Source organism: Numenius arquata, chromosome 11 (assembly GCF_964106895.1).
Source record: "Numenius arquata chromosome 11, bNumArq3.hap1.1, whole genome shotgun sequence".
Taxonomy (NCBI): domain Eukaryota; kingdom Metazoa; phylum Chordata; class Aves; order Charadriiformes; family Scolopacidae; genus Numenius; species Numenius arquata.
Window position 1 is genome coordinate 17,619,746 of NC_133586.1, and position 23,247 is coordinate 17,642,992.

The 23,247-nt window shown below is 40.7% G+C and overlaps 1 protein-coding gene across 1 annotated transcript in view; it reads left to right on the forward strand.

Annotated features, from left to right (window-relative positions):
* Positions 1-772: 772 nt before the first annotated feature.
* KLF13 (KLF transcription factor 13) overlaps positions 773-23,247 on the forward strand; it is a 31,371-nt gene continuing 8,896 nt past the window's right edge. Inside the window, exon 1 of the mRNA XM_074156612.1 lies at positions 773-1,714. Coding sequence (XP_074012713.1) covers positions 1,174-1,714 — 541 coding nt within the window. The 5' untranslated portion in view covers positions 773-1,173. The remainder of the gene's footprint in view (positions 1,715-23,247) is intronic.

Genomic DNA, 23,247 nt, shown 5'->3' on the forward strand with positions numbered 1-23,247 from the left:
CATCACAAGCTATTAAAACCTGCACATGAGCTTCATCTGTAGAGCTGTAGACAAAACAGGGTAGTCCTAGAATCACAGAATGGTTTGGAAGGGACCTTTAAAGATCATCTAGTTCCACCCCCCTAGACCAGGTTCCACACCTCCCACTAGACCAGGTTGCTCAAAGCCCCATCCAGCCTGGCCTTGAACACCTCCAGGGTTGGGGCCTCCACGGCTTCTCTGGGCAACCTGTTCCAGTGCCTCACCACCCTCACGTTAAAGAATTTCTTCCTGATATTTAAATCCTCTTCCAGTTTGAAGCCATTACCCCTCGTCCTATTGCTACGTGCCCTCATAAAAAGTCCCTCTCCGGCTCTTTCCTCCCACTTGGCACCCGTTCCGACTTAACGTTTTTCTAATCTCTTCCTTTTAGCAGTTTAGCGCCTGTCCCTAGGTTGTCCCTAGCAGTACGAGCTCTAACACGGCGCGCCCCGCATCGCTACCCGCGGGCAGGGCCGGGACCCGGCGGAGGGGTCGGCGCCCGCCGCCCCTGCGCGCTGCGAACCTGCCCTGCTCCGCGGGGTGGCTCCGGGACGCGGCGGGGCGGAGGGTGCCGCTGGCGCGCGACCCGCCCCGCCAGCCAATCGGCCGCTCCCTTTCATTTGCGGCGCGCTGCCCCGCGCGCACGGGCACGGCCCCGCTCCGCGCGCCGCCAACCTGAGGGGCGGCAGGATGTGGGCTGGCGGTGACGTCAGGCCCAGATGTTCTCCCAGGCCCCGCCCCCGGCGGGTCCGGCGGCCCGGGGAGCGGTAACGGGGAGAGGCGACTCCGCTGTCACCCCGCGATGGACGGGCCGGGGACACCGCCTCTCCCTTCTACCGCCTTCTTCGAAAAACACCCTTAACTCGGGTCCGGAGCAACAAGCTGCCAGTGCCAGGATCTGTCTGCGCTGCTTTCTCTTGCATTGGACTTCCAGCGCTTTTTCAATTTAGGGACAAGCTGGGTGTGATCGTCATGCACAGAGTGTGGTTTTGATGGCTGCTAAATCGACCTTTACTTCTACAGAAAGATCCTAAGAAATGAGAAGGAAAAGTCTGCTCGCATAATCTTTTTAAAAAGGGAAAGCGCAGTGTTGTGGGGTTGGTTTTTTTTGTTTTCCCTTTCTGTTCGGATTTCTTTTTAAACTTACGAAAAATGGCAACAGCAGCGTATGTGGATCATTTTGCAGCAGAGTGCCTTGTTTCTATGTCCAGTCGTGCTATTATACATAGTCCCAAAGGGGAGCCTGATCCCCAACCTGATGCAGCAATACCTCCTTCATCAAATGGAGAAGATAAGCGGGAAGTCAGAGAAAACGGGAAAGACAATGGATCATCATTACTTGTGGTAGCTAGCATTTTAGCAGATCTGAACCAGCATGTCCCAAACTCACCTGCTCTAAGGATGGAAAAAACTGAGACCTTTGGTGTCACAGAACAGATACACATGTCAATTGCTCCTGAGGAGTTTGGGGAAGAAAGTGTGTCTTCGGCTGGTAAGCGTGGAGGAGGAAGAGCAGCCACACCTACTAGCCTGGCTGCAGTAACTGAGCCAAGCCCCAGACAAAAGAACAAACGTATGAGAAGCTGGACTGACCCTGGATCACCCCAGAAAAAGCACAAATGCCACTATGTGGGGTGTGAAAAAGTTTATGGCAAATCTTCCCATCTTAAAGCTCATCTAAGGACCCACACAGGTTAGTTACAATCCAGCCAGAGATTTATTTGTTACAGCTTGGTAATTAAAATAAATGTTGAAAAAAATCAAACCCAAACCTGTATTTGGCCGCCATTATGGTTTCACCTCTCAGAACTCAAGCTCGGGAAAACCAAACAACAACAAAAAAACCCCAACCCTCTGGGAATAAACCCTTGCTGGGCATACATTCAAAGCTAATATTGCCTTTTTTCATTACTTAATGTCCCAGGGAATAGCATGCAGGTCATCTGTGTGGATTGTACCAAGCTGTAATTTTTAGCTGCTAGCCTTCTTGTTCAGTGTGTCTTTTACTTCCTTTTCTAATGCTTCTTACCCTCCCCCATCTACTTTTCCCTACCCCATGCCCCTGTCACTACCTTTATACCAGCTTACCACTTCCCATGCAAGCGTCAATACTCTGGATGTTTTAAAATTAAATGTTCTAGAGGCACCTGAATGACTGTGTGTCTGTTTCTTTCTTTAGCAGACACTTGTGTGAGAGCTAGCGTAGGCAGGAAGGCAGTTGAGAGGCTGAACATGAGTCACAAGGAGACATTTATCGTAAGCGTAGAGAGAGGGGGACACGGGCAGTCTTAAAAAAGCTTTTGGCAGCTGGGTAAAACCAATTTCAAGACAAAAAAACATTTGAATGCAAACACTAACTTGTTCTGATCAGTGTTCAGTATTTACTTCTTGGTGAAGACTTATCTGACCACTTTTTGTTGCTATTGTAATTTATGAGACACCCACATAGAAAAAGTGGAAGTCTTGCAAGCACTGTGAAAGTTACGCACTGAACATGCAATCTTGAAGCAGGCCCCATGACTTGCCAGACCTCGTGGTTCTGCCTGGTGCTGGGGAACACGATGGCTTCCAGTCACACAGGGAGCATGAAAAATTGAGGAGACTGATCTCTGCTGAAGGCAGTGATCGTAGCAAGTATGTTGAGGCACCGCATTAACTGGAGCAGGCTTATGCAAGCTGTTCTGCCGCGTAATTTCAGGCAACAGATCAGTTTACTAAGATCTATGGTCAATTGACTTACAAAGAACATTAAGAAAAAGATCCCGAGAACTAAACATCACTTAATGACTACTGAATATTTTTAGCTCAGAGGTGGCAGCTTCACCTACATGGGCCATACCTCTTGTGTACATACAGTGTGCCATCGGCTTTTCCTGCTGCCTTCCTGAGATAAAGCAAGAACTCTTCTAAATTAAGGGTATGGTTTGCTCTCCTTGGGAGAGAAGAAAACCCCATCAGGTTTGAGCATATGGATGGACAATTCCCGGTGCAGCCGCACAGCTAAAGGAACAGCGTGTTCCTGGCACCCCAGGCAGCCTGCCCTGCTTTGCGCTGTGTAACTGCTTTTTGCCTCCTTAGAAGTTATGCAGGAAAGGTGCTTCCACTTGACTTGCAGCGAATTGTCTCCATTAATTTTCAGTTCTTTTGCTTTCACGTTTCTGGCATTTGCCATTGTCCTAAAAGCAAAAGATAAATTTAGCAACGTTTCTGAGCTCTCAAACCCGACTAGAGACCAAGAAGGGGAACTCCTGTCCCTGCTGAAGAGGAGAGGGCTGGGCACTGGCCCGCTTTGCGGGGAGAGGAGAGGGAGGGCAGGGCCGGTGGGGAGTGTGGCTCAGGGCTGCCGGCTGAGCAGAGTCATTCGGGGACGCTGGCTCGCCTCCAAGTTCTCTGGGTTTTTTCTTTTCCTTTTTTTTTTTTTAACTCTTTATTTCCTGTGGTTTTTTCCAGTTCTGTACTGTGTAATTGGTTATTGCTGTAGCTGATAGGACTGAGAGAAAGAGAGCATGTGCGTGTCTGTGAGAGCTGGAGGAAAAGCAGGGAAGGGACTGGTTTTGCCCTGGGAGTGGCAAGACCCTCGGGGACTACAGCTTCTTTGTTTTCTAGAGTCTCCAGTGTCTGTGTGGGAAGCTTTAAACAAAGCTGCCAAGTTTCCCTCCTCACTGGCAACAGGTCTGTCTCTGTTTGGATTGAGTTTTAAACAGGCTTAAAATGTCTCTTCTTGCAGAAGGTTTTCTAAGGTGTCTGATTTTTTTTTTTTTTTTTTATTTCTTGAAGAGAAATTGTGGCAGGCTTGAAAAAAGTTTATATGACACTAGGAGTTAACCTAACAGAACAAGACATGACCTCCAGGACTGGCAAATGTTTGTTTTTGCAAAACACATAATGGGTTTTACTGATTTAAACAAGGATTTTGCATCTCCTCTACTTTCCAGTGGTCCTGAACAAGTCAAGTAACATGTACACATCAGTCTGCCTGTCTGTCAAATGGATAGGGTGATGGCTATCCACCTCACCAAGCAGTGGTGAAAGTACTCCAAGAATATATGCAAGGTGCTTTAAACATTTACCCCAGTAACTCCCAAACCTGTTTACTAAGAAACAATCAAAAACTTCTGCTATGGAGTGGAACTTCTTCTATGTGCCGTATGACTAGATGAGCTGGTATTTAGGAGTGAACTAAAGGCTAAGAACAGTACTGCAGGCTAGAAGATACTCATAATGGTTCTAGAGATATTTGAATAGTGCAGTTTATGACCTGCTTTAGGACCTTGCTTGTCCTTGCCCGCTACTGTGCTCGGAAACTAAAGGGTTTGTTCTTCATGCTTTGAGGAAGGATAGAACAGATCGTTGCCCTTATGGCGTGGCAAAGAGATACAGAGCCTTTGAAGTACTAATGGGTCAAATCTGGCCTGCATTGGTAGGGACTGAAAGCTGGTACTATTTTCCAGCTGTTTGGTGCCCCACGTGAAATCCTTCTAAAAGTTACAGCTGGATTTCAGTGCTCAAATGTCCAAAGCAAAAACCATAGTGCAGAGGATGCTAATTATCCTACTTAAAACAAAAGAAACAAGCAGGAACACCCAAGGAATCAGCATCTGCCGTTTCTCCTTAGGCTCTGAGTACAGTGTTTAGAACAAAGTTCTGTATTAGAACATAATGTGCTAGAGCAATCCATAGTTTCTTGTGTTTAGTACACTAGCAGTTAAGCTATCTCAGCCGCATGAATGCTTCATGTTTATTAAATTGACAAACCTTTGAACCAGGCAGAAAACATTAGTCACCACAATCTTTGCCGTTCTCTCCACCAGCTTTCAAACCCTTCCCCTCCCCCTGTGTTTCTTTTCATGTTTATGTTTTCCACCCTACTCTCTCACTGGATGTCCTGGAGTTCAACATGATCATCAGCCACAAAGCCCTTGAAGTTTTAGTGTTTACCAGAAGGTTATATTTAGTCAGTGGGTAGATGTCAAGTCCAAATTCTTTTCCACTGAGGTTCCCGTGGACCTCAGAAGCTGTGTTGTGATCCACAGATACAGCACCCTGATTGTCCCAAGCTATATTGATCCCATTGATAGAAAAATTTCACTGGCACAGTAGTTTTAAAAATCCTCTCCACTCCTGGGAAAATTCTTAAACACAAAGGACTTCCAGAAAATCAGATAAACTATATACATGACAAAGTTCTTCCTCTAAGCAGGTTTTCAGCAGGGGTCTCTAGGAAGGTTTGGAAATTCTCTGGAAACTAGTTGGTCTCTCTTGATGCACCAGTGGGAAAAGAGAGACGGTGCAAACCCAAATAGCCATCTACAGGTTACAATCTCATAAAGCATTTTGCGGACCCCAGAACTGCTGGGGGTTGTAGAGAGCCCCAATTTACCACTTTATGCTATAAAAACTGTCTGGATTTTGGGTGGGGATCACAAGAATCCTATGTATTGCAGCCTTCTCCTTCCGCCCCACAAATCACTGTGACCTCTCAAGCTTTTAGACATCGTCATTAGTGTGCCATCATGAATGCAGAGAAAGTACAAAATAAACCTTCATTTAATTCCATTGAAGTGTTCTTCTAAACTTACTGGTTCTACTCCCAAAGCAGTACATCATAGCACAGAAACAGCTTGTCAGTCATCAGAACTAAATGTGTTTGCATAAATTAGCATAAGCTAAGGAGATGTGGGCACCAGTCTCAGTCTGGAGTCTTACAGTAATACACTGTGGCAGTGAAACAAACTTGGGGGCCACAGGGCTTAACAGTGTACTCCTCTGTACTACTGCTAAACTAGCTGACTTCTATATGGCTGTCGGGATACAGGAAGAAGAGAAGGTCATCCTAATCACATTACGCTTGCTCATAGGCATCAGGACACATTCAAGAGAAAGTGGGCAAGACTTTTGTTGGTCTCTAGCTGGAAGAGTGAGCTTGGGCAGCAGTGTATTCAGCCTGCTTAACCTTGCAGATATGGAGGATATGTTATTTGGTATCTGTTACTCTTTTTAGTTTAACCCTTATTCATGAAATACTAGCCAAACTGAAATAGGTAGAAAAAGACTGACTCATTTCCATTCACTTGTAACGAAATGGAAATTTCTTTACATTAAATCTCTATAGTCACATAGAGGGCAGCACTAATGAACATATATGAAAAAAAGTTACATTTTAACTTATGTACCTTTTCTCTCCCTCAATTATTATATCTTGTTTCCCTAAGCAAGGTTTTTCTGATTACTTTGTAACTGGGGTACCTGAAGATGGTGAAATTCATAATGTATTTGAAAGCAATCTGAGAAATAAAACAATCAGACCTTGCTGTGACAAGTCTGACAACTGCATAACAATTAGGCTGGACAAACTGGAGTAGTATTTGGCCCGTTTTTAGGTTGGCAAAGAGGCCTTTATATAAAGTATGGATAATGTGTTTTAAACAGGAGGCTGGTTTTCACTTTCAGTTCTAGTATGTCTGATTTGCTACAACGTTATTCAAAACACAGCAATAAACACAATTTCTTGAATCAAGATGCTGCCTGTGTGCATGTGAAGGAACCGATTAACCAATGTAAGGAGAAGCAAGTTCACATATTGGTGAAATAAAGTTTATCTTCCATTTTAGCACCTGGCAATTACCAGAAACAGCTGGTTAGCTAAAAGACATAGACTAGACTTGGCTCAGGTTTCCTTTAGTTTGCCTGTAGGCACACAGTGACTCTTGGAGGGGTATACACACATGTGTGTGGCAAGCAGGCAGCGTTTGTGAAGAACCAAGCCTTTGCAGGAGAAGGTCTCAAGGGGAGAAACTTAATCTAATGCCTCCTGTGCCAGTTAAGAGAGAAGAGAAAAGCAAGGCTGCAGATTGCTTTTATGTAGAGCAGGATGAAATGACTGGGCACCACTAGTGCAGTCTATCCTCTGAGCTGACGGTTGGGCTGCTCTGGATGCCAGGACTGAATAGGAAGCGACACTCCTGAACAGAATGCCAGAGGAAATCAGGAAGGCCTTTTCCCAGTGCTGATTTCCCACAGGCAAGAGTACAAACGAAGCAAACTCAACCCTCTGCATGTTGCTCAGCAGTTTCAGTTTTAGTGGCTGGGCCTCCTGTTTTTGACTTCTTGTGTTAGAAGTTAGGAACAGCTAGTTGGCTCTACATGCCTAACTCACCATCACTAGCATACACCCAGATTATCAAAAAGCTCCAGGGTGCCTCTAGGCTCTTGTGTCCCATAGCGCTCCTCTACTGTCTTCCACTTCCTTTCTTTGCTGGGTGGATGAAAGTCTTCTCTCTAAGGTTTTTCCCTAAGATAGGCTGAAATGGTAGCTTCAGGACAGCTTCAAATACCAGCCCCCTGAAACAGTTGTCTTTCCAGCCTGAGCCACAAGAATTCTTTCTCAGTGTTAAACACTTCAGCAGCCTGCTCCTGCATTTTTCTGAAAACCAATGGTCTTAAGTCTCTTTTAATTATCCTGTGTTTTTAAAAACAATACAAAACTGCAAGGCATTGTTTTTGTTTGCTCTGAAAGAGCTCTGCAACTCCTTTTTTACTTCCTCTAAGAAAATTTCAACACATTAAAAAAAAAAAAAAAAAAAAAAAAAAAAAGAGTCAGTTGAAAACATAAACCAACTTCATTTACAGCCCTGCCTAAGTCTTTACCCAAACATGCAATTCCAAAGAATAGTTATTAGTTAAAAGTATTGATCCTAAGCCTGGATCAGAGTCTATGTTCATTGAAGATACCAAATAAGCAGTATATATGCTGTAAGTCTCTTAATGTTAAAATCTTTAAAATAAACACAGGACATAAATTTCTTAAAAGACTAAGCAAGTTTAAAAACTTACATTTTTCAAAAGGAGTTGAAGTCAGAAAGAAAGGCAGAAACACTCCTACTCACTCCTTTTACCTGACTGGTTCAGGATTAAATAATAGGATCCAGTTAACTCAGCTGCAAAAGAGTTAGGGTTAAATTGGTTGCACGGAGAATCCAATTGGTTGAAAGCAGTGTTTACCACACACTTGAATAGTATTAGCTACTTGAGAACTAAATTTCCTGATTGTTATACAGGTTTTTCCGTGAGAGGTTTCCCTTCCCTTCCTTTTCCTCCCCAGCCTTTACGGAGATACTAATCATGCAGAAGTCAAAGAAATAAAGTCTTTTGATAACGATAAATGGAGTTTAGGTATTACTTCTAAAGTGCCTTTAAAGCAAAGCTGTGTTTATCATTGTCGTAACTGTGATGGAGAGATGGTCTGCTATGAAAAATACTGTGTCTTCTTTTTCCCTCTTCACCATTGTCTTTGAAACAGGTTTATTCAGCATAGCTAAATAGTCTCTTTCCATAATTTTTCCCTGCTTTTGCTGAGTGAGGAGGGAACAGTAAAATGACAATCTGTTTAAAAGACAAATGAGTGTGGCTTTGAATCTGATGGGACGTACGTGTTGTGTTGCACTGAAACAAGCTCAATAAACCAGCAAAAAAAATGTACAGAAAGGAAATGAATCAGTTTGTGACTTCCACAATTCATTGGAAATCACATTTTGTGGATTGAGCAGAGGGTAATTAACAAAAATATCCCAACTACAGCATGGCTGTTGCAGTCAACAGAACAGTGTTCAGGGACTGCCTTTTCTACAGGGTGAAAATGTTTGGTATCTAGTGGAAAAGCAGAAACTTCACAGAATTCTCTTTTCACAAACCATCTTCCTTTTAGCATGGAGGTGGTACTTGGGTCCAGTGTCATGAGACCTATTAATATTAGAAGTGGTGAGGATGGATCACCTTCCAGTGGTTTTCCTCATCCCAGACACCAGTAGCAGCACTTTCGTTCTCAGTATTAAGACCTAAGTCTTACAGATAGTCTGGAGTAAACCAGCAAACAATCTTTTTAATGAATGGATAATTGCAATTGATAGCTCTTTTTTTTTGTATTAGAAGTTAGTCACAGCCTTATGGAAAAAGTGTTCTGGATGATGTGTAGATTTTTCTGCAGTAGCACATACTTCCCTGCAGGACACTGGAAAGTATTTGTATGTGACATGAATTGTGCATAAACAAACCTTTTTGCTAAACTGGAGTTCTTTATGAAACAGACTCACCAGTGGTTTTTATCTGAAAAGAAGGCACCTTTAACCATTTAAAATACAACTGTTGCATTGTGTTATTGTCTGGCTGAACATGGTAATGGCACGTCCAAGAGCAGAAACCTGGGACTTGTTTATATTGGACATGTGGTTTCTAGTTCTGTTTTATAAGTTAAGCATATTCCAGCTTCCCCCCTGCCCCTTTCCAATCTTGGATCAGCTGTTTGGAAGTCAGTGCTGACAGAGCCAAAAAAATACTCTACTGTTCAAATGCAGGACAACCTTTGAAGGGTCCTTTCTGTAGAATTTCTATAGGTATACTTTTTTTCCTTTGTTACCCACTTGGCTTTTATTAGGTAGATTCACATGAGCAGTGAGATCATTATCTTGCTGTGTTCAGTTTAACAATGGCTAGACAATGTGGGTTATTTAAGTGCAGGCACTGAAGTCAGACACATATCCTGTATTTTTCAGGTCTTGCAGATTCAGCAGATCTGACAGGGCCTCCACTTAATATAAAAGAAAAGTTTTGAAAAGTTCAGAGTACCACTGTTGTAGTTACTGGTAGAAAAATGATCTCAGAAGCTTTTTTGCAGCCCTAACATAAAAAGCATTTACTAACTAGGAACTTGGCACAAGTCAAATGGTATTAAAGCAAGCATATCCTGAAACGACCTCTACTGCAGGGAAAAGATTTTCTGTAATTGGTTACAGCATTTTGTATGGCTCTCAGGAATTACAGGCAAAATATTTGTGACTGGGTATCTCTTGACGTTGCAGTCAATGGATCAATAAGCTATTTTAGATTTATTGCACACTACATTTCTACCAGACTGCTCTTTATTACTTGGTTATAAGTTATATGAGTTTTTTGGAATAGAGGCACCTGAAGAATTCACATGAGAGAGCACTCTGTTGCTGCTCTGTGTTTTGCAGCTTTCCATCTGCTTTGCTCCTGCAGCCAGCTACAGTACCCCTGGGCAGCAAATGCACAGGCAGAATGGGTATGCTGGTTATGTAGTCTTTACCGCCTTCAATAGTAACTTTTAAAACTGGCCAAGGAGAGAGGCAGAAATGCTAACCACTTAGTAGAGTAAGACCAGCTGAGGTACAGCAGCCAAAAGGGCTGTATTGAGCTTTTAACTAAACAGCTGTCAGTATTTCCACTAGAGGAACTTACAGTGGAGCCAGCTGAGAGGAGTTAGAAGATGACAGCCCAGTCCATCTTCAGATGTTTCCTGCAAAATTTTGCTGAAATGGTGACCTTTTTGTTAATACATCAGAGAAATACTTGTTTTGCACTTTGGGGGTAAATAAATTAAATTATAGTGGTATAAATTTATATATGGGGCTTTTCACCATTCTTAATGTGGTAGTTTAGGATCCTGCTATAACAAAGATGAACAGGGACGCTACTAAAATCTCACTGAGCCACAGACTATTTCTCATTATATATTGTAGGAGTTTACTGAATTTAAATTTGCAATTTCTTTTACGTGCCAGCAGAAGGACTGCAGACTAGCATTACTACATGATTTCCATGGCAGTTTTTGATTGTTCTGGTGATTGATTTTTTTTCAAGGCCAATGTGGATTGTATGCAGCTTTCATATGCCTGCATGTGAGACTCTAATAGAGCATTGAAAACTTCTCTTAAGTCAATGGAAATTTCCATTTGGTGTATATATGTCCATACAAGCAGTGCCAATAGAATGTTGGCAGATGTCTGGTCTTATTGTATAATAAATCCAGGGTGTATTTGCAAAGTATGTTTTTTAAATTCTCAGAACATGGCCAAAACAAAACTGAATTTCTTAGATACCCCAAAGGATTACATCTCTGCCAGGATTCTCATTGATACATTTTTTTCCTCTTTGTGCAGAGACATACGGTATTTGCACCTTCCATTTCCCCTAACTTTCATCATTCTTGGAAACAACGGAATTCTTCTCATGTTTTAGAAGTAGTCTTTCTCAGATTGGCAACATGTGCACTAAATTCTAGCTTAAATAGAAATGTATGAGGAAAATTATGAGCAACTAGGAAAGCAAATGCTTTGGAATTTATAGATGCCCCTGCATAGTAATGTTAGCATAAGTAAACCTATAAGAAATGCATTTAAAAGCTCATTTTTTTTCAATAAATGGCTGAAAAGATGTAGGATTTGGTCATGGGACAAAGTAATTCTATACCATGGGTTTAATAGATGCTATAGTGTGGATTTAATAGAATCTGGTTTACTTCGAGCTATTAGTATGAGAGGTAAGACTATCTGTAGCTAATTGCGTACCTCTTGTCTTAAAAAAAAAATTTGCCACTGTCCCTAATAAGGAAACATTATTTTTAAACTTTTTTTTTGAAGCACACAATTTTGTGTTTCATTTGGAAAGAAACCACTCACCTGCAAATTTAGTAAGCATTGCATTGATACTATACATAAAAATGTTTTTGCACACAGTTAAATATCACTTCTGGTGAACCCTAACTCTGATTCTGTCTCTCGTTTATGTGCTGGTGAGGCTTTGAAGGGGGAATAGGGCTGCTGCGGGTAGGTGGGCTAACTTGGCATTGCTCAAATAGTGGGACGTGCTGCCTGGAGGGAGGATTCTCTCTCTCCCCACTATCTCAGGCTCTTACCTGCTCTGCAGAATAGCTGATACTGTTGAAAAGATCAGTTTCCAAATGGCAGACAGGTATGACAGCTGCCAGAGTTTGTAGAGGGCCTGGAACAGTAACTTTAAGAGGAGAAATGTCTCAATTCATAACAGTGAGTTTTAGCAGATGCTGCTAAAACTATTTTAGAGGTTTGGCATCCATCTATGATATTCAGACCCATTACTTTCCAGTCAGCTTCATCTATGGCGTAGATCCCACATAATCTGCAAACTCCAGAGAACAACTGAAGAAAATTGTTATATTTACACCATAAAAACCCGCTTAAAACTGTTAAAGTAAAAGGAAACTGTACACATGTATCACAGCTCCTCTGTAATCTTGATATAATGATTTATGAAAGACCTGTAGAAGCACAGATATCCTAAGTGGGAGTGTAGCTGAATGTTGTGGGAATACAATGCTAGTCATGATTCATTCTACTATAGTTATATTCCACAGCTTCCTTAACACCTTATCTGCAAGTGAGTTCAGGTATCACACAAGATCAGGGTAATTATCCATGCTGAAAGACTCTTTCACAATTTTTCCATGTTTTCATTCCATTGTGAGTTTTGTTGTGTTGGCAGCTCTTTCCAGACAATATCATTAATGGCACCATCTTGTTGACCAAATCAGACAGCATTTGTTGGAGCTTGGAGTTCAAATGTAGAAGTCTAACTTCTGGGGAGCTATTTTAATTTACAGGTCTCATTGGTAGCTTTCAGAGGATGAGATGGTTGGCCAGGTTACAATGTCATCTTTGCTGTGCTCACTGAAGTAAGCAAATATCGTACAACAACTGGCACAAATTCTTTACCATGAACCTTGTCCCAGACTTCTATAAGAGGGAAATGTCCAGATGAAATGTGTTTAGGAATATGATTGTCTGATACCTTATACTGTCTAAGCAATAATTTATGAAGCTCTCATTATATAATGCAGAGACAAAGCTGTAAAGAGAAACAGCTTTTAAACACTCCTTGTCAAAGTACAGATGTTCAGCCCCAGCATCTTTTAAGCAAAGTCTCAGGCAGTCCCCAAAGGCATCTTCTTTTTTTAAAAAAAAAAAACCAAAAAAAAAAACCAAAACAAAACAAAAAAAGAACAGAACATTTTGTTATTCTGTTTCTTACCATAGCTTCAGTACAAGGAATTGACCAAGGTTTCTGGTAAGCAGTGTGGACTAAGCAAACATATATTTCTCTCCAAGTTTAAACTCTCACCTGACTCATACCATAACATCGTAGATGGTGAAGGGCTATTCAGTTTTAGAGACTTCCTTGTTAATGTTGCTTACTGGTGAAAAGCCATGTAGACCTCACCCGTTTTCTCTGCATTTCTGCATGTGATTTTTTTTGAGCAGTGTTTCCTCTGGGGAAAATGATGTCACTGACCTTATCAAATCAAAATAATCTCTGTAATAATACACTATTTTAAACACGTTTTTGGCTTGATACTTCCTTTTCTCTTCCCCATAATTTAAAATGAGATTGTCTAATAGGCTGCTGTTAATTCCTTGAACTTTTAGGGGTCTATAATATAAAAAAGAAAAGTCATAGTTCAGCTCTTTCACTATGCTTGATAGGCTAATAATAAGGGTTTGAGTACTTTCCCCCTCTCAGGGTAATGCCAAACTTCTCCGTGAAAGAATCCTTCTCTTTTTTTGTTTTTATCTTGACTAGTGTTCTTATAGACTGTTGACAGGAACGTAATTCAATTTTTGTATGCAACAGACTATTCCCTTTTGAATGTACAGATCACTAGATTATTTTTTGTCACTAAGGCAAAAATTACTAAAATTTATTTTTTGTCATTAAGAATCTAATAGGTTACAAAAAAGGTCTGAGAGAATGCTGTCTGGCTAGTGCTTTGCTTTTGTAATGAATTCTTGGAAAAGCAGCTATACTTTCTGAGGATATATCATTAATACCCTACTTTGTGCTGCTAACCTTAGACTAATTTTTTTGGAAAAGCATATGACACCTGAGCTGAACTTCTGTGCGAATGTTTGCTTAAAGCTTCTTTCCACCAGTCAACTCTGGTCTTGTGTATAGCACACTCTTGGACATATCCAAGTTACACTTTACATTTCTGCATTATACGTATACACTGCCAACTGGATATGACCACTGTTGTTTGCAAAAGACTCAAACTCATTTGGTATAAGCTACATTTTTCTAGTGTTAGCATGAAAATTGCTTTTTTACATGTTTAGATGAAATTCTTGCAGAAGGGGAAGGAAGGAACTGATGTGATTGATACACTTGATGATAGTTTTTTTTCTTTGAATGCTTTGGAGGAACTGAGCTCCACTCTCATTTGCAAAAAAATCCAAGTTAGCATGTAACTGTTTTCTCAACTAAGTAGTTGTAAAGAGGCTGTAACATTCTCACGGGTGCTCTGCAAGTTCTGTGGTATTCCCCTTATACAGAAGTGATTGTGTTAGCACACTTTTCATTTGAGTACATTTGTTGCAGTTTCAAGGACAAATACAATAAGAACAACAGTAACTTCCACTGCACAACTGTTTTTTCACTTGTAAATCAGACCACCTTTGGGTTTTTTAATATCTATTTTTTCAAAAAAAAAATATATAAACAGTCCTAAGTTCCTAAGTCAAGCTTGTGTTTTACTCTTCTGATTATAAAACACAGTTGCAGCTCCTTACCAGCTTCTGTACAGTCGAGTACAGAACTCGACTGACACAGCATTAGTCAGTGAATAATCAACTCTAATCCTTCCAGTTTCTGTGTTACTTTCAGTGTGGACGTTCCTTTTGTCCAGTTCCTTCTCCCATATATTAAGGCAAGGGAACAGGCCCTACTTGCCTCGCCCAGAGTGGTTAATTTATTCTCCTAACAGCATTTATAGCCTTGTAATAGAGTAATAGAACAGAGGAGTTACACTGAAAAGGTGATACACAAATATGCATCTATGAGCATGCAGACAGCATTGTGTATGCAACTTTACAGTGCTGAGGTTATGTATCTTCTGCAAAAAATGGTAATCACCTGTTTGTGTGCAGTGTAATGATGTATCACTTTTCCTAAGACTAAGATTTTCTCTTATTTGTTCATTATTCGCAAAGAGTAACAATCCTAAACTTGAGCTGTAAAAACTTTTCTTTCCAAAAGAAAGTAGAAACAAGTTTCAAAGAATTGGCAGAAATTCAAGATTGAAGTACTTTGTGCATCATGTCTTTTGTAGGAATAATAAACTGTCCTGTTTGGCACTATCAAGCTGTGACAGCAATAGTCAGATCATCTCAGTTCTGCGAAGCCAAGTAAGGATACAACACAACTCATCAAGTTGCAATTCCTGTTTTCTTTGGGTTTATTTACAGTCAGTCTGTTGTAACAGAACCTCCTGATTACTCAAGTTTATGAACCTTGCAGCTCTGCATACTGCAATTCCTGAATACCAGCCCGAGACCCCACATGCCTGCCAGAGTTGTGCTCAGCAGGAGCTAGGAATATGGGCAGGAAGTCAGGTTCAAATCATTTTGTAGTTCCCAGATTTAGCACTACATTGACCAAGAAGCAAAATGGAAATGAGGACAGCTGGAAACTTTTATGATCTTTTTCAAATTTAAAAATATGTGCTCTGCAGAGGGTTTTGGAGCTAACCTGCAGACTTATATGGCAGGGATATCTTCTAGAATTTCACAGCAGTTTAAAATAATGTGCATTTCCTATTATATTTCACAGAACTTTTCCATCATGGAAAGCCTGTCCTGAAAAATCTTTGGCCACAGTAAAATGTTGTATTTTGCAGAGCATTTCATTAGCCCCTCTGCATTTGGCATGCAAAGCCTGGTCAAATAATTTCCTGCATACACAAGGAACAGGTGCACAATCTCAAAAAGCCTAAAGGCCAGCAGGTTTCCTTTCCTCACCCAAAAGAGCAGGCTCTTAAACAAAGAAGTGTAGCAGAGCATGAATAAATGTGCCTGAGGCACTAGTAATTTATGTTTTGGCAAGTAATAGGGATCTTTCTACTACAACTTGTCTACTTTTACAGCAACTGCATTTTTACATATGTATGACCCATAGAATTCAGAATCTCAGCTAAGGAATCACTCACACAGTAAAATGGTTTGTATGTCAAAAGGCTTTTAAAGTACTTAACGGAGAAAATGGTGGCTTCTGGGCACCCCTTCTAGCATGATTCATACATATAAACCACATTCTGTAGTGAGACATAACTGGTTTTAATCCTAGACTGTTCTGTAAAGGCAAGCAATGATGGGCGCGACATGCAAGGGAAAACAGTTATAGTTGATAATGAGACCACACTCATATATATGTATAATTTGGTAAATTGCAGAATAGCAAGGATGTTCCTTTCAATACTGCTTTGAAAAGGGAAAGTATTGAAAGTAGTATTTCCTTTTGAAAAAAGGAATCCAGTTGATTTCTGTATGTAAGTACATGATGAGATAGTTCCTTCAAAAGTAGAGGGGTGTTTTCAGAGTTATATACACCAAGATGCCCTTGACAGAGCTATCTGAAATATGTCTGTGTTCTACTTAAGGCCTTAGCTTTGCAGTTATGTTTCACATCCAGAGTCATACTGAAATAATTGGCTCCTGACTCGTACTTCTCCACAACCACATACTTCATTCATTCATTCATTTCCAGCACTTGCCGTGGCCTCTCTCCTACGCCATGACCCCACACGTCAGACACTGCTGGTGAGAAGTCTCCCTAGTGACCCTGTAGCCAGCTGTCCTGCAAAATGGTCATAAAACATGGAGAGATCGCGGGAGCTGAGCTGCACGTAGGGTGTGTTATACTGTGGATGTTAATGCTCAGAGATACAGTGCTCTAGCAGCAATGCTCCTCTGTTGCAGTCTAAGAAAATAGCCTCTCTTCTGTCACATGATGTACCTCCCTCCATGTGACTCGTTGATGCCTGAAGTCTTGCAGGCCTAGGGAGACATTTTTTGGCAAGTCTATCTAAGGAGCAATGCTAAGGGAATCTCATTGCAACAACTCATTAATAACCATTTATTTCTATTTTGTATAGAATATGGCCAAGGTGGTAACACATGCTTTTGGAAACAACTTGAGACATTGGATAGGAGCCTGATTGGACATCACTCCAGTGATTAAAACATTAAGACAACCAAAATTAAAAGACAACCTCTTCTTTATTTCCTGGTTACATGTGAGAACAAGGCCTAGATGTGTGTGTCCTTACACACATTTATAGTTTTAAAGAATTAACACATAGAAAAGACGGAAGAACAAGCTGAAACTAGAATGGAGCAGGTTTCTGATGCTCTTCATAGAGCTGTGGTTGAAGGAGACTGCTAGATGGGGAGATGCAAAATAAACAGGGAAGGCATTGTCAGAACAGAACAAATGAGACTTACAAGAGGTGAATGTTGAACTGCAGATATTGTCTCTTCTAAAAAGCTGACCTGCTTTACAAGTGAGCACATTAGAATATGAGTACAACTGTTATCATAGAATCTGATTCCTTTATTAAAAACAAAAACCTGAATCCTGGTTTAAACAGGAAGTGTGGCTTTACAATCCAGGCAGAAGATTTTTTGAAGTATATGCAACAGGTTTATGCATACCTTGAATGGTAGCTGCCTGGCATCAAGCAACAGACTTACTGTTTGATTATAAGCCCATAAAACTACTTTCCAGAGCTGCTTGGTCCCTGAAGCTGGATGCTTCATATGGTCATTGGCTGATGTTGCTCATAAACTACATCAGCACCACCTTGCTCTCTGGCACAACAATCCATCCAGAAGGAGAATAAAAATAAAAGGAAACTCCCACTCCCTGTCTCCTTCATACATTTTCAATAAACTCTCGGTATCATATTTTCACTCAGTTTTACAGCTTTAGCTGTACTTACAAATGCTGAAGTCCCATGTTTCATGCATGTCTGTGTTACTGTGAGGTTGTTGATTAAACAGTTCAAAAGTTCACAGAGAGACATTTCATAGTTACAGCCAAAGGCAACTTTACTAACTTCTGTTTGCTTGGCTTCTAGCAAAATGAAATCTCATCCCACCCCCAAATCCTGGGAGATGCTGTGTGCATAAGATAACTTACCACAATGCCTATTCATGCCAAAGTATGTGGACTCCAGTTGGAGGCAGATGACATTCAACATCTTCCAGAATTCAGATAAATAAAGTACAGGTTTCAGTTTAGATGAACAATCCCTTAGTCTGTTATTTTGCATAGCAGGACAACCCTTCATTAATTTGATAAGCTTTGCTTTTGCAAGCACTTTTCTGTTTTTAGTAGAATAGAATAATAAAAAAATCATTGATATGTCAACAGAGAAAAGACTGATTCATGTGGTCCTGTGATTCCTTCTTTGCAGTTTTTCACCCAAGTGCTGGGTAAAGCTCATGGAATCAAAAGTTTCACAATTTTGGCATGAATTCACCCATGGTTCACACCAAATGACTGTTATTTATCATTACTTTTTTAATTGCTCTTCCACTTAAAACGTTTCAGTTGTCATACCAGAGATCAGGAACATTACCATGCAAATTTCTTATGAAAGCCACCACAAAAATGATTTGTGAGGTAGACTTTCATTGAAAGCAGTCTAAACCTCTACAAAGGTCTTTTCTGTGTTCACCGTACAGACAGGGATGGTTTGTGATGTTTGAGTTTTATTTCAAACATTGTTGCAATACAGGCATCTTCAAGTTCAAGATTTTTGGTTTGATCTAAGTTCCTACCCCCCACAGTGATCAGAACTCAGATAAATTAAAACTTAAGACCATCTAGGTAAGCTAACTAGAATTTTCCAACAAGGACTAGATAACAGCATTTACAGGTAGAGAGAGAAGACCCTTGAGTTGTTAGAAGACCAAGGAATAACCTGTCCCCCACACTGAAGGCTGAGGAAAGATAGGTCATCACATTGATCAAAAAAGAAGCATAGTTATCTGTGGTGATATGTTCACAAGAGAATCTCCAGAGAAGCAGTTACGATATTTAGAAGTCAGTAAGTTGCATGTTTGATTCCTGCCATTTGACCCTTGAGTACCTACTGGTTAATTCTGCTATGCCTATAATTTCTCTGTGTAAGACCACACCACTGAGAATGAATGGCTTGACAGTTGGTCTGTCTGCTCTGTTGGGACATAATCCTGGGTTTCAAGAAGAGGTAGCACAGATTGGAAGAAGAGGGGGATGTGTCCCATAGCGAGCATGTAATCTTTTTTCCACTGTAAGAGTGGGCTGGAGAAAGACAAGGTGCCAAGGAGTGTAATAGTCTTTAGAGCTCCCATGGAGCTGCTAATAGTCAGATGTCTGATCTGGAGCTGGTTTGAGTTTGTGGAGTGGGCTGGGTATCGGAGTGAGCAATTCTGAGGTAGCACAGGAAAGATCCAGACAGCAGTTTGTAATGGAAACCTTGTGTTTCTGTTGGTACCTTAACTACACATTCCCTGTAGATGCATTTGGTTCAGTTGTGTCAGCTGTGGGTAAGATTTTTTTTTCCCTCCTAGAGGGTGGACAGTCAAGTCTGGGGAGTTTTTCTTTTTTGGCTTCAGTTGCTGTCTGCATAACATTTTCATTAATCACCTTATTTGCTCTAACAGAGGGTGAGTGGTGCAACTGAAATCATCAGCTTGCAGCAGACAACAAATCAGCCTGCTAGCATGCTAGAACAGAAGTAACATGAGAGTGCAAATCACTAAACAAGATCTCAGTCCAGCATGTATATTCATCAAGGTCCATGTTAATACTTTCCTTTTCAAGTTTTAACTGGACTCATTTCATAAAAGCACTGTATTTCTTATTACATATGTTTGGAGAGCCCTCCTCTAGTCCCTCGTCACTTTAAAAGGTTTGAATTGGCCTGTCAACATGACAGAAAAAGAAGAACAAAATCCCACATACCTTCATTGATGCTAGTCTCTGTTATGTTTTAAAAGGCCAGGCTTCTCTGACCTATGCTTAAGACACAAGCTTTGTATGTAAGGAATGAAGAAAGCCCCTTAACAAGTTTTTGGCTCAAGGCAAGAATTCTAGAGAATTCCTAGGCTGAAATTCCTTTGCTGGGGGGATGCAATAGGTCAGATTTGCTGATTACCACTTACATTTTTTGGTTTTGCAACCTCAGTATTCTTCTGAAGTATATTTATTCAAAAGTATAACTGACCAATGGAAAAGGAAAAAAATCCCCCATCTTTTAGTTTTGTCATTCAGTAATACCCAGTTGTGTTTAGAGGATCTATTTACAGTGGTTTTTTCATTTATTTTCTATTCACTATAGAGGTTTTAATAATCATCCTCCTTTCTTATATTCATAGATCTGAGTGGAACAAATTAGAGTAATATAGTAATTAATGGGATACTGTACTAAGCCCCAGAGTCTTCCTCTGTGCAAAGAGTCTTATGCTTCAGTGTGGTTTGGAATGGACCCGTAGCTAAGGCACATCTTCCTCTCTCCAGAATTCATCACTTCATCATTTTGGCATAACACAATTTAATTATCTTGCATTTAAGTGCAAAGTCAAAGGGTCAGCTATTGATCTCTGTTCTTGGAACAAGCCACAGGAGAGACAAAATCAAGTGGAAGTTGCTGCTCTTTTAAATTAGTGGCATTTCAGCTGTTTTACTGAGCACTATAGTTTAGGATTTAATGCCTCAGAGATACGGAGACCCAGTAAGAATTTTAGGCTTATTGAACAGAAATTACATACAGCAATTGCAGTTGCTTAACTTTGACAGAAAGCCCAACGTTTAGTTTGTATTATTTTAAAACTTAAGCTCTTTGACACTGAGGCTGTCGCCTTTTGTTTTTCAAGAGTTAGGCCTGTCATTGGTACTCAGTAAAAGAGCATTGCTTACTCACAGATTCCAGCAACAGAGGGGAAAAAATGCTGCTTTTATAATAGGATGTGGCAAAAGTCCATGTAAACAAAGGCTTAATGGAAGTACAATTGATAGAAGTTATTCCCGTGGGGCAGGCAGGGTCCGTTCTAGTCTGGACACTCACCTGGACATGGACACTGTCCATGGGGAGGCAGGGTAAGTTTCCGACCACATGGGTATCCTCATGGCTCAGATGTTCCTCTTTCCTTAGATGGGAGGTCTCCCTTTTAGTTGTGCATTAGAACTTCTGGGAGCGTGAAATGGTGAACGTTAAGCTTTAGAGGTAAGACAGAGTCAGCAAAAGAGCAGCATTAGGTAACAATGATAAAGCCACATAGACCTGTAAGATTTACCCCTTACCTTTGAAATTGCGTGCATTGTAAACATCATCTCATGTAATCACGTAACGTTACATTATCCTGGCTGATGGCTTCCTACCTTTGTAAGAGGTAGCTGAAGTTTTGATTGCTCACAGTTTTACGGACTAGGAGGTACTGTTGTACTGATGGTGCATTTAAAGTGTACGTGCCAACAGTGGAGTCACATAGCAAGACTACAGCAAATATGACAGAAAAGAGTCAAGAGAAATACTTTGTATGTCCAGCTTCATGAGGCATCCTTGCCTTCAAGCGTACATCGCACAGCGCAATGTAGGGTCAGAAAACAGAAGAGATGGAAGCTGGCTTTGTTCACTGACCTAGGCTAGAGAGGATTCCTCCTTCCTTTCATCTCTCCAGTAAGAGCTGTGAAGCCAAGTGGCATTTATAGCAACTAATCAACGCATGCTGAAGATGCAGTATAAATGGTACAAGTGATACTGAGTTCCTAGTTTAAACTTACAGTATTTGCTCCAGGAGGGTTTTCATTGAGACTGCTATCTGTCATCTAGAAGTGGCCAGGGGCACACTTTGCAACCACATGGGCTGACTTTATGGGAAGACCACAGAATTTCACACTCAAGCCCTTTCCTGTTGTCTCTGTCACTCTTCTCTGTTACTCTCCTGTTCCTTTTAGCTATGCCACATTTCAGACTAGTGAGCAAAAAGACCACTGAAATAGTGACATTTATCTGACACAATACTTTACTGCCGCTATTTCCTCTCTAGTTTGCAACCATCTTTATCTACAACCTCAAACACAACACACCTCTGACCAAAGAAAGCAATACATTCATAACGATTTTTTAAATGAGAGCATTCCATACAAGCTCAGACACAAAGCAAACGAAGATGTGTGTGGATTATACAGTCGTCAGCTGCTTGCAGAGGTAAGAATATAATCTCACCATATGTGAAAGAAGCAGTTTGGAGTTTTAGGGAAGGAAGACTGTCATGGACCAGAGGTAGCCGTGCTGTGAAACCCCATCATGCAGAGTGCTGTGGGGGATGTGCTGATTAGTGCACGTAATATGTATTTTAGAAATAGGTGAACAATGCTGAGATACAACCTGGCTGTTTGGCAGATAGTCAGCATATTCAAAGGCACCCTCTGTGTCTTACTGTTAGAAATAACTTGCGAAGAAGAGAAAGGAATCAGGTATGATGCATTACGTATTTTCATGGAATCTCAGCAGTATAAAGATATTATTTAGATCTGTTTTGTTAAATTTAAGTGCTTTAGATACCAACAAGCATATTGTTTCTTTACCTTCTTGTCACAGCTACTAGCAGTTTTATGATGGGAAGCTGGGGAGGACAGCAAAGATAAAGATCCCCTCACCTGCCTTCACTAAACAAATTCCCTTCATTTTGCTAGTAGTTGCAGGTGGCCTGTGACCCTTGCTTAGAAGAATGATGAGGAATAAGACCTAGGAGTGTTTTACAAATGACACGTATCTTTGTTCCCTCACTTTCACTTTCTCAGCCTTTAGTTTCAGAATTGTCTTTCTGCTGGCTTTTCTATTCCACTGGATTCTACTGATGCATCAAATTGAGTCATCAGATGCACATATTCTTACCTAAGTGGTGAGCATATGACTAGGTTAATTAATTATTCAGAAAGTTATAAAAGCACCTTTGGTTCAATGCTTTATTCAGCCTCTTTGCTAAAGTAGCTTTAAATACTTCTGGTACTTCTAATTGAGAGGATGTATTTTAAAAATTTGTGTCTATACATCTGGACGCCATCATAGAAGGAAGGAGTCTTGTACGCTAAACTCACCTTAGCGATTTTGTACCTGATTGTGTTTCAAGAGAAAAGCTCTTTAGCGTATTTAACACACACAAATGTAACCATGTTTACACAGTGCCAGTTTTGATGTAGTCTGTATGATTGACTTTAGAGCTTCACAAGCCCCTGGCCTAGTGCAACTGTTTTTAGTTTCAAAAGAAGAACATACAAGACAGGGAGAGGTTGTGTAAGGAAGGGAGAAGAGATAAAGTGTGAACCTTTCAGAAACGAGGAAGTGACAAACCGCACAGGAGAAAGCCTAATATTAGCAATGACAAGTATTATGTATCTTAGTACAAGGGTGCGGTAAAATGAGTAGCATCAGTACACAGGTCTACAGGCACAGATGTGAATATCAAACTGTGGAATTCCTGAAGGGTTTCTTACGACTTTTTTATGGTCTTCAATCTATGGGAAAGAATTTAATTTCTCAGTTGCCCAGCAGGATTACAGAATTTTTTGGAG